Consider the following 18,089-nt stretch of genomic DNA (forward strand, 5'->3'; position numbering starts at 1 on the left):
GAACCTCAGTGCAGGAGTGACCCCCAGGAGGCCATCTCCCTTGCCCAGGTGGTCGCTACCCCGAGGAGCCCCCTCCCCCCTGCCAGCCTGCATCGCTGAAGAGACCCCTTGGTCTCCCATTGAAACCTATTACAAACCCGACGCGTGTTTGCACACTGCACCCGGCCGCCCCCGTGCTGCTGAGGGTGTACTTTCTGTGCTAACTTGTGTCCCCCCCCGGTGCCCTACAAAACCCCCTGGTCTGCCCTCTGAAGACGCGGGTACTTACCTGCTGGCAGACTGGAAGCGGGGCACCCCCTTCTCCATTGAAGCCTATGTGATTTGGGCACCACTTTGAACTCTGCACCTGACCGGCCCTGAGCTGCTGGTGTGGTAACTTTGGGGTTGCTCTGAACCCCCAACGGTGGGCTACCTTGGACCCAAACTTGAACCCCGTAGGTGGTTTACTTACCTGCAAGAACTAACAATTACTTACCTCCCCTAGGAACTGTGAAAATTGCACTGTGTCTAGTTTTAAAATAGCTATATGTGTTTTATTTGAAAAGTATATATGCAATTGTGATTATTCAAAGTTCCTAAAGTACTTACCTGCAATACCTTTCATGCAAAGTATTACATGTAGAATTTGAACCTGTGGTTCTTAAAATAAACTAAGAAAATATATTTTTCTATACAAAAACCTATTGGCCTGGAATTGTCTCCGAGTGTGTGTTCCTCATTTATTGCCTGTGTGTATGTACAACAAATGCTTAACACTACTCCTTTGATAAGCCTACTGCTCGACCACACTACCACAAAATAGAGCATTAGTATCATCCCTTTTTGCCACTATCTTACCTCTAAGGGGAACCCTTGGACTCTGTGCATACTATTCCTTACTTTGAAATAGTGCATACAGAGCCAACTTCCTACACTTTGTTTATTTTTAATGAAAAGGTTGCTGGTAAAACAAAAAGCTCAGGGCCAGTAGAACTTATGAGATTTTGTGTTGCTGCACCATATATTGTATAATTTTTGGTTTGCTGCACTTCCAAATGGGAAACAGTCTTAATTCGATTTTTACATTGTGGTACATTTACGACGCATTCATTACCACGCAAGTTTTTGCCACGTATAGGCCTTTACCACGCATGCCTTTACCATGCTTTCAAGGTAAGTATGGAGGTTTGGGGGAGTCTCCCCCTCAAAAAGATATGTATATATTTATTTAAACTTACCTTACTAATACTTACCTTAGCTAGACTAATAATGCGTAGTAATGGCATACGAGGTAAAAACATGCGTGCTAAACAAAATGCAGTGTAAAAAATGCGTTGTAAACGCATGCAACGTTTTCACCTGTGTTGTTCCCTCATACAACTCTTCCAAATATTGTTTCTAGCCCAAATGGATAAAAATAGTATCGCCACTGAATGTGGAGGTCAATGCCACATAATTTGCCTTTTCTTGATATGCATCTTAGTTAACCCTGCTGAACATTTTAGTCCTCTATTGGCCAATAATTCTAATGGCCATTACGTTCTGCAGAGTTGTGTAGAGACTTTCACTGTGAAGATGGAACATATTCCACGCGGATCCATGACAAATGTATCTTCTATTCCGTTTCCGACTATTCCGAGTGCATTTTCGATACTGCCATGGACATGTCTGCACATGCTGCTCTCCTATTCGAAATCCCATGACTAATGGACAGTTCTCTCCTGCCATACCACTTTCGTATTTATGGTTCTCAAAGGAAAAATGTGGGGGTTATACCGTTATGGAACATAATGCCACTACACAGGTTTCTCTACCCTTTGCAGTCATGAGTTCAATGCATTTGTTACATGTTTTTTTCCAATGTTTAAACTTAAAAATACAGCAAAAACCCAATTAAAACATACCAGACAGAAAAGTTTCTTGCTCCGAAAATATGTGGTTTAATACAATAGGTTTCCAGACATAATTGCGAGAATTAGGAGGAGCAGGATACAACAGCAAACACAGCTTTCGATTGAACTTGTAAAATGCAATAAAAGACTATTGTAATGAGAGCCAACACTGGCTACAAAATGGTGTGGGAAGAGGACATCGTCTGACGTGTGTTTCTATGATCTTTGTAGTAGGCCTCACATACACAGTTTATTTATATAGAACAAAGCGCAACACTAACATTCACCAGATGTTATGAGGAGGAGAATATACTGTCACAATTGTGCTCAGCCTCCGGCAATTTTGAACCTTCCAACACTGCAACAAGAGGACACCCTAGTAACCAAAGAGAAACACAACACTGGACACTGGTGCAGTTCTACACATCGGTTAGTGAAGAATATGGTACGAGGTTGTAATTCCTGATTAATAAAACCAAAAGATGGGTGTGTAATAGGTTAATTCTGTGCCAAGTACCACATCATTCTAGGTCTCAGAACAAAGTATTTCTCTCACTTTGGTCAGTTTCTGCTTGCATCTTTGCACCTAGTTGTTACTCTGTGTGCCTGACCCTTGGATGTGAAGCCTTCTGCGGGGGCTTCGCTTCAGTGGTAGTAGTGCATACACATTGTATTAGGCTTGCTGTGGTCATAGTCTCTTCTAATTCTTGCAGTTTCTTCGAGTTCCTCTGAATGAAGGTGTCAGGTTGTTCTTGACAAAAGTGGTGGTGCTTGTCTGTAGCAAGCTTCAGCCCCCTCTTCTGAGCATGGTCTGTAATAAAGAAAGAGGTTATGCCATCAGATGATGAATATCTCGCCTGTCTATGCCTTACCTGGCGTCTCGCATAAACAACCCTGTCACTTCCACACTGAACAAACCACTGCACTTGTACAATAGTAAGTTTTATTAAATAAACTGTGAGTATATAATTAGAGAATACATGTTTGCTACTGAAAGATAGCTGGTAACCTTGCAGATACCCATTCCGACTCCTTGATCAACTGATCAATATGCTGGTTTCACGAAAACCACATTCATTAAAATCACAGTCTATGGACAAGAGTGTAAGAAGGACCATGTGGCGGCAAGCACCAAGTCCGAAACTGGAAAAAATATGGAGTCAGTGATTCAGTGAAGGCAAAACGAAACATAGAAGCCAATGTGCAATGCTTCAAAAGGCAAAGGACACAGACTTTTAACTTTCCCAAAGCTCTTTCCCCTGTAAATGACATGGCCCAAACATCCTCCTTAATCCCCCTTTACATTATTTACTTACTGTTCTTCGAAACTCAATGGCGTTCTCTCTCAGATGTTCAAAATTCACCTCAACGTTAAGAGGAAACATTCAAAGTTATCCATCCATCAAAGTTATCATCCTGTCATTCCTCCGCTCTTAAAATAAGGATGCCCTTCCTTTTGACCTCATTGACATTCAAATATGAAACCTGCCTCTTAAGTTGATAATGCTATCCTACAAGCCTTACACAAAAATTGCTCCAAAGAAACTGCACCAGTTCTTGTTCATATCATCAGCGCATCAGTATCTAATGGAACATTCTCGGGAAGAGCTTTTGCGAGACTGCTCTAAGAAACAAGGCAAGAGCCCTGTTACTATAATGACCGCTAAGGTTTAGAGAAACAAAGTTGGACACAAACATATATATGGTTTCAAGGGAAAAACTAAAAGATCCAGACAATTACACTAGTTCAGGCAGGAATTTGAAGATTATTACAAAGTGACACATTTTTTCTGGAGGAGCTGTGAAAGACAACCCCACAGAGGATGAAAAACCTCTTGTACAAAGGCAGCAGCTAAGATCACAATGTACTGGAAATAAGTGTCCAGCAGGTCCACCATTACTCATCCAGTCTCCAGAACCAAGAGCAGAGAAGACCTGGGCCAGGGTAAGCATCTAGAATCGGTCTATCTACAGAAAGGCATTGAGAGGGCAAAAGCTCCTAGCTTTTTTCACCCCGTGAAATTGTAGGTCTAACAACCATAACCAACTTCTGGTGCAGGTACCCTCTCGATGGCACCTTTGGCCCAAACAGCCAGCACTTCCTGCTGCAATAGCAACAGGTGGTCCACCATCGGCCAGTGAAGAGAGGTCTTGAGAATTAGTAATGAGTAACCATGCTGAACAATTTGAAGGACCCACTTGTCTGCAGTTATTACCTTCATGGCAGAAAATGGTGCATCCTGTCTCCGACAGGTGGCTATGTTCCATCAAGGACACACTGAAGAGGCTTTGGGGGGAGAAAGCATCATGGGGGAGGGCAGAAGGCTGGGCTGCACACTGTCCCTGTTGCCCCTGCCTGTGCAGACTGCGACCATGAAAAGGCTGGGGTGATTGTTGTACTTGCTGTGGCTATTGGAAGCTCTTACCGTAATCACAGAGGGGACGAAAATGCTCATATGGTTGGCACGAGGAGCTGAAAGGGCCCAGGAGCGCGATGTGGTCCTGCTATCTTTGAAGCACACCAGGGGCCGAGTCACTTTACCCCAAAAAGTCAGTAGTCATCAATTGGCATGCGCTTAAGACTGGCCTGAATGTCTCCCAAAAAGCCATTGGACCACACCTAGGCGTGCTTGCAAAGGGCCACACTGGTGCCTATAGCCATATTGAGGGAATCAGTGGTATCCATTCCACAGCGGATGGTGAACTTGACCAAACCACAACCATCTTGCATGGCCAGGGAAGCTATTGTCCGGGGTTCTTATGGCAACATGTGCAATACTTGGGCTACAGCGTTCCACCAGGAGTGGGGTTAGTAGCCTAACATGCAGCTGGCATTTACTGAGCAAAGGGTCAGATTTGTAGAGGTAAAAAAAAAAAAAACTTGCTCACCCAAAGTCTCTATCCTCTTCGATTCCCTTTCATAGGTAGAAGTGGGAAATGAGTTTGGATTTCCCTTACGCGGCAAGCCTGCACCACAAAAGTCTCAGAGTGAGGTGCAGGGTGAGGAAAGTGGTCTCACCTGGAGAAGGGCAATGGCATTCACAGGCGGGCCTCTGAGCAGGGTTTGGCCCAGGTCCCTAACAGTGTATCAATAAGAGGGTAGGGGCTCATAACTCGACTGTCCAGGCTGCAACACTTCAGTAGGAAAACCGGTTTCATCTTCCTGAGTGGTAAGCCTGAGATCAAGAACCTCTGCAGCCCTTCGAATAGCCATAGCAAAGGAGGCTCCATCTTCTGTGGCTGGCCCTGGGAGAGAAACTGGGCAGGTATCCCAACCACTAGCATCTTGGAGTTCCTTGTACTAGTTGTCCTCTAGCTAAGGCTGGCCAATCTCAGCCCCAGGATCATAGCCCTCATTGTCGGAGTCTATGCTGAATAACTCATGAAGGACATGAGCTCTTCCAGAAGTTAGAGACTCTGTGTCTGAATCAGAAGGGTGATAAAGAGGTCACAGCTCAGATAAAGGTACAGCCTTGGTTGGAGCAGCATTGTGTCAGACAGCACTATAGGTTGGCCATCATCGTCCTGAGTCGATGACGACGGCATTGGTGGATTGCATTCCAGCATGGCGCTGGGGAGGAACCAGTACCAAAGTCAGTTCTGAGCCCTGAGCTGATCTAGAGGACCCAACTGGCATTGAGAGAGGACCTGTGGGCAAAAGCTCAATTGGGAGGCTTCTCCACTCCTTGGGGCCTGCTCTAGAGCCAGAGGGAGCGACTAATGTGCCAAATAGCCAGTGTAGCTTTGTGGAAATTTCTGATTTGTAGCAGTGTAGCTGCTGATCATAGAAATTCCAGCTGCAGTGGATCAAGGGCTGGAACTGATTTAGAAGAAGAGCGACTTCCGGAGCACGAACTGGATGAACGATGACACCCTTGCACCTTCTCAGCAGATTGAAAGTGGTGGGACAAGGCCAAGCCCTGCTTGGACTTCTTGCGCTTCTTCTTTTTGTCTAAGGGCTTAGATCCTGAAGTCAACCTATTGCAGGAGCAACCTCAGGAACGAGACTGGGACATACTTTTAGTCATAGACTGAACCCTGGTCAGGGTTTAGCAGTACTTTGTCACAAAGAGCTTTCAAATGACCTCAGAGTGCACCAAGGCACAATCACTGCAGGCCTCGGAATTATTGCCCAACCCCAGACACAACAGGAAAACCGCATAAGGGTCAGTCACAGACATCTGTTTGCGACATTACCACTGTTTTAATAGAAATATTTTTGTAGACACGTCCCAATGGTCCGCACTGGTTGGCATGGAAAGAAAGGAACTGATGTCAGCGGGAATGGGAGGTGTCTATAAAGGCCTGCACACATTACATCCGGCGCAGACCAATGCTAATACAGGGCCATCGGCACCACCTGCCGGTGCACAGGGATACTGCTCAGGATTTTCCAGATCCAGTCTGACACCTGGGGGAATATTCTAAAGGTGAGGAGTCTGCAATTAGAAATCTCTATCAGAAATGGCAGAATTTCAATATTATCGCAATGTACAGCATTGTTTTGTAGGACAACTGTGCAGAGGCAGTAATGAAAAGCAGAAAAGGCTATGAAAAAACAGTTCTACAAGCTTCCTCATCAGCTAGTTTTGATGAAGGTGTTTCAATCAAGATTATGAACATATCTGAAGGCATGTGAACCAAGAACTACATCAGAACAACCTTGTGAAAAGAGTTGAACAATCTTCTCCTGCACTTCTTTGTGCTTCATTTCTAGGCCTGGGATACACTAGCAAACACAGACTAGATAGCAACTAACAACAAAACAACCACTTCTGCCTGTAGCATCAGCTTTTGGAAGTTTAAATATTTATTTTAAATGGCTTCAAATTTACAATGACATTAGAAATACATTAAGAAATGGTATTGACTTCCGAATCAGCTCTGACAAAACAGTCATATAATTAACACTTACCAGTCCTTAAAAGTTTTTGCACAGAACAACAGAAGGAATGAATGCTACATTATTTACCTTTCAGTGGGTAGCCAATACAGATTGTGAATGGAATTATTTACAAAAAATAAGATTTTCTAAATGTGTGAAAATTAGCTTTTATTAAACAAGATAATATCCGAACGCAGACAAAATGAGCACATACTGAAATGCATTTAGTGGACTGTATTTATAAAATAAAACAAGGTGAAATTTGACTGTTAAAGGAGGGAAAAAGAAAAATAATAAAACCACCTCGAAAACACCATATTACAAGCCGATATGACCTAAAATGGCTGACTAAGATTCATACATTTTCCTTATACGAAAGGCTGATTTAATATAATTTAAGATGGCATAGCAGATTTTAGGGGCTCCTAAACACTGCAAATAAATTAACCCCTCATTGTAACGCCTCAAACTCGTGTTACGCAAGACAGGGGCCAGGAAAGAATGTCTGGGTGCAGAGTACAAAGTACAAAACAGCATAAAATGACGTGTACATTGCGTGGCAATGGGGTCACACGCAGGGCGGGAGAACCTGGTGCCATTACTCTGACAAAGGGAACGCAAACTTACGATGCAGTGTAACCATTCTCAGAAGAGTTAACCAATGGCAGTGAGTGTGATAAACATCCAACCTAGGTACGGTTCGGTACCATTTGTGGAGACAGCAGCATATTTTGCAACTGAGTCCAATGTCAGGGCCGCTTCAATGAGAATGTCCCTCCGGTATGCCAAATAACGTTCTTAAATACATGATTTGTGCTTGGGCTCATTAGTACGAGGATTTTCAAATAACTCATAAACCCAATTTTTTAATGAGTCTTTATGCCACAATATGCAGTCTGACCTATCTAATGCCAGACAGTCTGAATTGCATATTCTAGTTAAACTGGCTTCTGGTGTGCACCAGATTTTGATCCAGAGCAATAAATGGGCCAAGCCGTCAGGCCTTCCAAAAATGTTAACTCTAGCTCTTCATAGCATACTAGGGTGGCAGTTCCTCCTGGTACTGACAACAGTCCATGAGTAAAGCAATTTGTTTGCTCTTTGGAGGATATCAACTTTGATGTAACCCCACAAACCAGTGCCATATGTTCTCACCGCTATGCATTTACTCCTATAAAGGCTCAGCATCTTCGATACTGGGTTTTTAATTTTTTTTTTTTATCTTTGCAGCAAATCTAAAGAAAAAGTATATGTTACTGCTCAGGGACGGGAGTCTGTATGTTAAGAGTGAAGACCAGCTAAAGGTTTGAGTAAAAAGAATCATTAAATAATTAAAACTCTTCACCTTTGCTAAGTTGTACTCCACCATGTTAAAACACTTAGACTTTGTACCAGGATGGCCACATCCAAAATGTGTGATTTGGTTTAATTTACTTTAAGATCTAAATCATGCATAAATACTAAAAACAGGTCCAACAGAGTCCGGAGACCATTTGTTGTGCGGGCAATTAGCACTGCATCATCTGCAAACAGTAGGACTGGGACAAGCTTATACCCCATACGAGGGATGTCCTTCCCCTTTTCATTTAAGTAGTTGTTTATCCCAGTTATATACAGCAGAAAAAGAAAGGGAACCAAAATGCACCCCTGCCTACCTCCCTGCGTGGAACAACTTTGGGGCGAATATTCTCCTGAAGGGCCATACCAAACCCTGCTTGTGAGATCTTGGTGCAGTTGCCTAAAAAGTATTAAAAGTTCAATATCCACCTCCATATTTGACATTTGATTCCATAATCTGGAGTGGCCGACCAGGTCCAAAGCACTTGGCAAATCAATGAAGGCCAAATGCACTGAACGCATTTGCACTTTGACATGTTTGCCAACAATTAAGTAGAGTTTTAGGCATTGTTCAATAGTCCCTATGCCAGGCCTGAACCCAAATCGGACATTTTTAATTAGTCAACAAGGAATATAATTGACTAACTGAATGATCATTTTGTGGCTTTTTTTCAACATACTGATCGTGTTGTATAAATTATATGGGTTGGTGATTTTAACATTGCTACTTGTATGTGTCCTGATATTCAAAATTTGTGGTTTTAGCAATGACCAATGTGAAAATACCACACACTTTGCTCATACGGTTGATGGGAGGCTTTGAACAAATAATTGTTGAAATATCATTTGTCCCTCACAGTTGATATTTGTGGGTACCAAAGACCCAGGATTCCAACTTTTACAGGAGGCCATGTTGGGTGCACTATAGTCCACGTACTTTTATCCTCTGAACTATCCAGTTTCTTAAATCATTTTGTGGTATCCAGCAATGGCATAAGCGACCATTTCCCACTCGTGATAACCTTGGATTCCCTCAGTAAAATTCCTAAACTTAAAAGATCAGATACTTTGATTGTCTCTAAAAAAATAGGGGTGTGCAATGTAAGTGCGACAGGGTTGACCATGTGGCCTTTGAACAAGCCCAAGTGAGAAATTCTTGGGCATCTATCATGCCATTATTGACAGCCGATGCAAGCACTGACGTGATTCAATTAGAGTTCGCACAAGTTTTTAGGCCTATTTTGAATGGCTTTACAGCTCCCACAATCACTCGAGCGAGAGCACCATGCCAATAGTTTTATTCAGCCTGTACTGCTGCTCAAAGGAAACTGATGGGGCACTGAAGAAGAATCCTAGGGTGGCCTGCGATGTTAAGAATGCCAAGAAGGAATGTAAAAAGATCTTAGAAGTAAGAATAGAGGAAAATAGAACAAAGGCATGGGAAGAGCTTGAACTGGCAAGGAGACTCAAGGCTAGCTCCAAATTCTGGGAGGTAGTACATAGGCCATTCATCAAGGAAACAGATGCACCTTGTATTGAGAATCTTACTCTCGTGGATGCGTGGGAATCTCACTTTACAAAATGTTTCACCCATGAAGAACCATATAAAATAGATGGGCCTAGTGGTCCTTTGGCCATTGAGTCTCGGGAACTTTAAAATTCGATCTAAGTTCTTGAGGTAATTGAGGCAATAAACAAACACACTTCAGGAAAGGCCCACATCCACATGTGGGCTCCACTTCTCACTAATGTTTTTAAGATTAGTTTTCCTGGGACACATCCCAGACTCTTGGAGATCTGCCACCATAGTTCCGATATTTAGGAAAGGGGACAGGTCAAACCGAAGCGGTTATCGTCCGATTTCTCTAATTAATTCTACTGCTAAAATCCTGGGAGGTGTTTTGTTGTCCCGTCTTGAAGAGTGGGCTCTGGACAATAATATTCTGACAGATGTTAGCAAAAATATAAATTGCTAAAAATAATTAATGAAATCCCACATCATTCCATGATTGTGAGTTCTACAAAGAACTATTTGCAGTAAAACAATACAGACATACATCGGTCAACATCTAGCTACAATTCTGCGTGGTCCATCAGAAACATTAGTGACCCTAACTAGCATGTCATAGGTCTTATGGATTAAAATTATAAGAATGTAGTTATATTCCACACTATAGCTAGATATTGAAACAGAAAATAGGCTTAGTGTTTGATGGTCTAAAAAAAAAAAAAAACCTAGATTCTTACAATTATCCGTGTATAATGTAAAAAGAAAACAAACTGAGTTTTAAAGAATCCAAAATTATATCAAATTCCATTCTTAGATTAAAGTACTGATCTTACATTGATTTAGGTATAGCATATAATATATTTGTATGAATGAGTGAGTTTTTGTACATTAAGAAAAGGGATGTATTCCAAGGAGTCTGCAATGAATTCAACATATCGCATTCTTATCATTGTGACAAGCAAGACATTCAATGCAGGCATACTGCTCAACACTCCTTATGTTAAAGTCAGACACAACATGATTGTGTTATTGTTAACAATTATATTTTCAAACTCGAATTGACATGTCATTCTGGGAAGAAACAATATTTTTAAAAAAACATCAATCTCAAGGAACTCATGTGGTTGTAGTGCAACTACTGAGGTGGAAAAAGTAACATATTTACTGAATATCAATATGTACATGTTGCTATGTTATAAACTATTGTGCCCAGACCCTCTTAAATAGGCAATTAGCCTGTGGTAAAAAAAAAATCCAGATACTAGGTACATTGAGAAAAAAAACAATTGTTTCCAAACACACTTTTTCTACTCTACACACAATCTCAGTTTAGCCACTGGTATGTTTTTAGCATGAACAGAGGACTTTTTCGTGCAGTGATTGTAAAGGATTAACTTAGTAGGTATGAGCAATGGTGATCATACTAAACTCCACAAAAGACCTCAGTCTCCAGCATATCTCATGTTTATTACAGTTAAAAGCCATGGGCCACCTTATTTATTTATGCAGTTAAGTAAGAGAAAGCTGCCTAGCCTTTCGCTAAAAAGAAGTACCTTTAGCCCTTTGAGTTATAGAAAAATAATTTGTGGTGAAAACAGAGCTGATTACTTTTGATTATGCCATTAGCAAGTAATGGCCAAACAGACCTTTAAGACTTTTTCCCAGTACATGTTTATACTGTTAATGGAATATTTTATCCAGTTTTCTGCAGAAATATAATTCTTTTATCCAGTTTTCTGCAGAAATATAATTCAGGCCATTCAACCCTTTCAATGCCAGGGTTTCAGCCAGAGTGCGTTTGTAATCGCTATTGGGTTGTTCAAATACATTTAACGCCTATTATTGGCCCTTCATATAATCCAAATGTTTTCCCGCCACATCTGACAAGTGCAATTTTGTAAACAAAATTGCCCAGGCAAATATTAGTCCTAGAATTCTATTGGGGTTGTTGTCCACAGTCTAGCAATTTAAAATGTACATAGGTTTCAATGGGGGGTGGTGGGGAGAGAGGGGGCTTGTCTGCATAGGCACTAAAGTAATATTTGCAACTTTCACAGAGTGCATTATTTTCTGACATAGAAGATTCTAATTCTCAGCAAGCATTTTTTGGCCAGCAAGTCTTGATGATGAAGAACTGCTACCCACTGTAGTAGGAGCACAAAGAATGAGGAAACATAGGCCGTCATTATGACCCTGGCGGTCTACTGACTGCCAGGGACGCGGTGGCGGTCAGACCGCCGCCAATGTGGCGGTTTGGCAGCCACATTATGACTGTGGAGTTACCACCACGGTTGGGCTGCCGGCACCACCACTTTTCGGCTGCCCGATTGCCTGGTGGTCCCATTCCACCAGGGCAGTACTGCAGGCAGCACTGCCCTGGGGATCATGACCCCCCTCTCCTCTGGCGTTTACATGGCTGTTGCCCCGCCATGTGAAGAGTGGCAGAGACGGGATGCACGGGGCCCCATGGGGGCCCCATCACTGCCAATGCACTTGGCATGGGAAGTGCAGGGGCACCCACAACCAGCCCCGTCATGCGTTTCACGGGTGCTGGTGCACCTTACGCACCTCAACATTGCTGCTGGCTCAATTAAAAGCTGGCGACAAAGTTGTGGACTGTTTCCTGCTGACCCAGCGGGAAACTCTTAATAGGGGCCACAGAAAGGGGACCGCACTGGCGGCAACCCAACCTGCTGGAGTTTGATGGGTGGCCTTTTCCGCCCGCCAAACTCATAATGAGGGGCATAGTGTTTTGCAAAAGTTCAGAAAGGGAACAGTTATCTGCTGCTCCCCCACACAGGAGTGTCAGTAAGGAAAATGATCTTGGTATACCGATTCCCCTTTGGTCTACTTTATGACTGGTATAGATATTCAATGGAACGTGACTGAGCATGGGCACGGGACACACATCAGGCAGTCAATCTTGGAAGTGTGGTGTTTGGTGACAGGAAATCTCTGGACCATAGAAAAACCCAACAAACCACTATATTTTCATTTTGAGGCATTACTAGGTTTGTAGATTTTCAACTGATTTGAAGTGGTAACAAGAGTTAAACCTGATGCAGGGCAGCCAGCTGAAAGGGTTAGAACAGAAACAATGGTTTGTGGCTACCTGCACTTTGGTGAATGGCAACCACGGATCACCGGGAAACGTATTAGAACAACAGTTTCTCAAATTCTGTGCCTTCCAAGGAATGTTTCCATGTGTACCATACTTTTCCCATGTACACTGACCGAATGGAAGACAATGCGATAACATTTGTTTTGATATGTTTCCCAACACTTTCCAAAATTATTCAGGTTTATCCAGTCTCTCTCAAGCAGCTGCACGACGCTGTTCAAAACCACTTATGCTTGCTTGAGTCTCACAAGTACTGAGACAGCATCTAAATATATTCATAAGAGACCTGAACAAGTGTCAGTCGTGCACCCAGTCTGCGAAGCACTAACCTTCCCTTGACATGGAGCAGTAAATCAAAAAGAAAACAGTTTGCTGAAAGCCATACTTCCTTGCTGGACAGACATTAAAGCAGAACTGTCCCTTGGGCCTGAAGGACAAAACTGATACAATGTTGGCCCTTAACAGACCTTACAAATTAAAGGCATTTTCTAATAGGGTTGAACATTCTGCTCCACATAGCATCAAAATAAGTATAGATTTAATAACATTGACACTGGCCCCTAACTCCTTATGCTGGCATGAAACCTGAGCTGTATACTTAGAACCTCTGAGCGTTTTCGACATTATTTGGAAGCTGTGTTTGGTGTGCTGTACAGAAACGTGATGCCCTGGACTATGGTCCTGAAAGACCTCTGGAACAGGCGATTCAGTCCATCATCAGCCACTGGATTCAGCTTTGAAGCCCACCCCACACGGGGGAATCAAGACAAAGTCTCACTAGAAATGATATATGGTGGAAGTGCAGTGAGATTCTATCGCCCACAAGAGCACTCTACAAAGGGAGCACCCCAAAACAAAACCTGGGGTATGTGCTCTTTGTATTGTTTTGTTAACTTGAGCACCACTCATGTGCAGAGAGGAGGCATCAATTGCCTTGTGCTACTCAACCAGCCTTTTGCCCGCAAATCAGGAAAAAAACATAAGAACATTATGTAAAAACTGATTACATAGACTAAGTGACAGCATGTAAGGATGTGCATTTTATTTGAAAAATGCCCGGAAGAGCACACATGGACATTTTACATACAGCTCACACAACTTTTTTTTGGGAAAAAAAAAAGACAGACAGACATCCATTGACCCTTCAGGCACTGTGTTGTTTAGCCTAGCGCCTAAAAGATGAAAAGACTGAATTGGCACGGAGTCTCATGAGTAATGGTATGGCATGTGGTATACATTAGAGTCCTGAACTCCACATGTGCATATTTGATGGCTCCGCCATAACTTTATTCCCCACATGGGGAATCCAGATAAAATCTCACTAGGTATCACCCGCAAGAACACTCTAGAAAGAGAACACCCCCAAAACAAATCCTGAGGTGAGTGCTGTGCATTGGTTTGTGTTTTGTTGACTTGAGCACCACTCATCATGTCCAGAGAGTAGACTTCAATTGCCTTATGCCATTCAACCAGCCTTTTGCCCTCAAATCAGGAAACAATATAGGAGAATTATGCAAAACTGATTACATAGATTGAGTGACCCTTAGCATGCAAGGATTTGCATTTTATTTTAAAAAAGGCCCCGAAGAGCACAAACTGAAATTTTACATGCAGCACACAACTTTTGTGGAAAAAAAATAAACAAACAGAGATCCACTGGCCCTTCAGGCACTGTGCTGTTTAGCCTATCGCCTGAAAGGTGAAAAGACTGAACTGGCACTGAGTATAATGTGTAATGGGACGGCATGTGGTATACATTAGGATCCTGAACTCCACATGTGCATATTTGATGGCTCCGTCATAACATTATTTTTTTTGTTTTTTTGTTTATAGTGGACTCATAACCCTGTCTTGATGAGCAATCCAAGGACCGTAGGGAAAGATGGTAACGCATATCTTTAGATCTAGCGCACACTGTTAGTGGAAATGAAACTTTTTCCCGATTTAGAAAGGACAGAATGCACTGAATACATAGTTTCTGTATTATTATTATGAATGATTCCCCCAAGTATGGCTTTTCTGTCAAGCTTCCTTCGTCAAAGAATTAGCTGGACAAGGAGGGCCTGACATCTTTTACTGGGTCTACTAAATTCAGAGATACCAGACATGCATAGGTATGCTAAGATGTTCTGGTGTCCACTTTAGTGTTACTGTTGTCTCAACAACTAACCGTTTGTATACTACTTATGCTTTTGCCCACTGCATCTTTGGAAGTCAACGTGAGGATTCCTGAGTACGCGTTGGAAATTACAAAGCATAATGACAAAGCGCTTCGCATCGTATCTTCCCTATCCAAGAAAAGCCGTGGATAAGATTAATTCTGAAGACAGTTTTCACTGAGCCCTCCTTAACATAGAAGATTACATGAGGGTGCACAGATCTTGAAGGTATTTTTTGTAAAAAAAAAAAAAAAAACACAGAGAAAATCAATTAATGATGGGAGGGACACACGCGTATGCTCCTTTACACCCACATCACTTCACATACTTGCACCCCAGTCCCATTCCCCCACTTCATCTACTTAGTATCCCACATTTGTTTTTCACAAAATACTAAACAATCTTTTCAAAGCACTCAACCCTAGTCTCTCTTGATCTTGTTCACCCTTTCGTTCATCATACCTAAATTATCAACGTGTAATGAAAAGGCTTACAGGGAAGTCTCCTTGCAGAACCCTTGCTTCTTACATATCCTTCTTGCGCACCTGGAGTGCCACCCATTGGACAGATCTCAGCACCCAGAATGCTTCCTATCCATTCAAAGCACATCCTTCTTCACCTAAAGCAGGGAAATACTGGTCAAGTACGGCGAGCTGCCATCAGCTTTCAAGCAGGAGAGCATGTCTTAAAATCTCCCCTGTTACAATAGGAGTATTATTTGCAACACAGTTTGCAAACATATTCCTTCACTGTTTGTATAATTCTCTGGGGATATATTTGTGCACTCAATAGAAGAAAGAACTCACTGTTTCTATCTTACCCAAATAACTCCTCGCTGGGTCTGTGAGGCCTCAAACATGTAGGAAAGTGTTAGTAAAATGCCTTAGCCCAGATATTTGTTCTTCAGATCTTCCTACAAGCAGCATGCCTACGGCTGTGGGTCCTGCTCTCCAGGGGCCACCTACACCAGTTCCAACTAATATCCCATTTGCAACACAAGCCTCAGTCCTCGAATATGCTGTTAGCATGTATGGGGATTTATTTAGAGCGGACCTAGGCTACAAAACAACCGAAAGCCAAAGAACAAAAGAAAGGAGTTTGATGCATTACTGTGGTGAAAATAAAGAAGGGGCAGTGAACAGGGGAAGGTGAAAGTAGAACAAAATTAGAGGATCTGAGATGAGTGGAGACCGGGTGAGGCCAGACCAGGATTTTAGTGATGATACTGATGAGGTGTTACTTAAAGCCGCAACAATTTTCTGAAAAGGACTAATGGATGGCGCTTGGATACCTAGGCTGATATGAGAATCCTGAACTTAGTACAGTAGCAGGAGGATTCCTGGCACTGATGTTCTACTTCCTGCCTGGTCTCTAGCATAGGAGGGGATGTGGGTGAGGCTGCTGACCAGGGTGTTACGACCTCTTTGAAAAACACGCTCAAGGAAGCAACATATTGACATATTTTATGATTCTAGCGCAAGGAACTTAGCTGTGGGTGGTGACTCCTGGGGTTTCACATTGCTTGGCTAAGAGACATATTCCAAATATTGTTGGGGAAAAGCAGAAGAATAATTTTCTTAACACTGAGCTCCCTAAGACTCCTCATGCTCTCTCTCACTGCATCTATCCATCCATCCCATCTCTCTTTCTCCTCTTGCCCTTTCATCTCTCTCTCTCTCTCCCTCCCTCCCAACCTGTGGTTTCTGTAATTAATCTAAAGGGAAAGAGATAGAGTCTCCAGAAGCGGCCCTGGACTTTCAAAAGCAGCCTACAAGGGCTCAAGCCCACTGGGGAAATGCCCGGTGGAATAAAACACATGTCCAGCCCTGGAAAACTCCTTGTGTCTAGAGCATGAAGCTTGCATCATGCCCACCCAAGGATCCTGCAACTTTGGAATTTGACCCACACTACATGTTTGGCCCAGTTCCCACACTATACGGTTGTAAGCCATATATTTGTGAATGGAGAAGGGGATTCTCCTATTCCCAGGTAATTCAGAGAGAATCAGAAGAAAAGACACTGGAGGATGAACTTCAGAGTTGTGAACCCTACTTGGTGGCAGTAACTGCACAATACACAACACAGCCATGCAGAAACATGCCCGCCACAGACTACCTGGTGTGTTATAATCAAGGCTCTAACATGTCACGTGTTATTAAGGGCAACCTATTCTATCGGAGTATATGAACATATTCAGGAATATTTAGAGGGGGCTCTACACAGAAACCAAGGAAGATCGAGCCCACAAATGATCGGCCCGTGTGTGTATATCAAGGGTCAATAATGTTCAGGGGGCCGGCTTCTGTTGTGCTGAAGAAAACTAAATAACATTTAATTATCCTTGTAATAATTACTGCCCTGACTGTGCAGCTCTGGCTTGCCTTTTATCACACGCGGCCCTGTGACTCTGCCAAAGAGCCCTCCTCTGAAATAGGAGCCGCACTAAAAGCAGAGAAATAAAATCTCCATTTACAGTTATTTATTAAACCATTAATAGGCCCAGGCAGCCAAATATCAGAACAGTAGATAATGTTTTTTCATCCAGGCCCGCGATTAACTTTCTGGGCTGTTTTTCATGGAAATAATAAAACGTGAATACTAACGAAAAAGCACTAGACTGTAGTAAAATTGAAGAAAAGCCACATTAATGTACATAAAAAGTCCGAGTGCACATAATTGGATGTAATAAAATGCACCAGGTGAGTTCCTGAATTTAACACGCTTTACAAAAAAATAATTGACATTTATTCTTTCTTGTAAATGCTCCCTTAGAAAGAGGTTTTTGGGGTACTGAGCATATGAGTTTATCGGCTTCTGGCTCTCCTTGTAAATGCAGCGCACCACCTGACCCAGTCACTGACTTTTGTAAAATTATCTATCTATTGCAAAGTGAAAAATCTCAAAACAATTGTCCATTCCTATCTTAGGGCCAAGGAAACTTAGAAACAGGCTAATGAGACTTTCATTGCCACTGATAGCAATTGAAAAAGTCACAATGATCACAAGAAAAGGCACGAGTAATGAAAGGTGAAAGAAATCTTTCAATCTCCCAGTACTTTAAAATACCTATAATTATCAGGTGAGACAGACTGAAGAATGGTAGGTGCAGCATAAAACATAATTGTGCCTCGAGTCAATCAGGATTCAAGCAGGATCAATCAGGATTTATAAAGCGCAGCTAATCACCCAATAAGGTATCCAGGCG

General features: G+C 42.5%; 1 protein-coding gene across 2 annotated transcripts in view; it reads right to left on the reverse strand.

The window, feature by feature from the left end:
* Window positions 1–1,895: 1,895 nt before the first annotated feature.
* Window positions 1,896–18,089, reverse strand: part of CHCHD3 (coiled-coil-helix-coiled-coil-helix domain containing 3) — an 801,596-nt gene continuing 785,402 nt past the window's right edge. For both annotated transcript variants that reach the window (XM_069229315.1, XM_069229314.1), the window contains one exon: window positions 1,896–2,682. In XM_069229315.1, coding sequence (XP_069085416.1) covers window positions 2,659–2,682 — 24 coding nt within the window. In that variant the 3' untranslated portion in view covers window positions 1,896–2,658. The remainder of the gene's footprint in view (window positions 2,683–18,089) is intronic.

The sequence above is a fragment of the Pleurodeles waltl genome, chromosome 4_1 (assembly GCF_031143425.1).
Source record: "Pleurodeles waltl isolate 20211129_DDA chromosome 4_1, aPleWal1.hap1.20221129, whole genome shotgun sequence".
Classification (NCBI taxonomy): Eukaryota; Metazoa; Chordata; class Amphibia; order Caudata; family Salamandridae; genus Pleurodeles; species Pleurodeles waltl.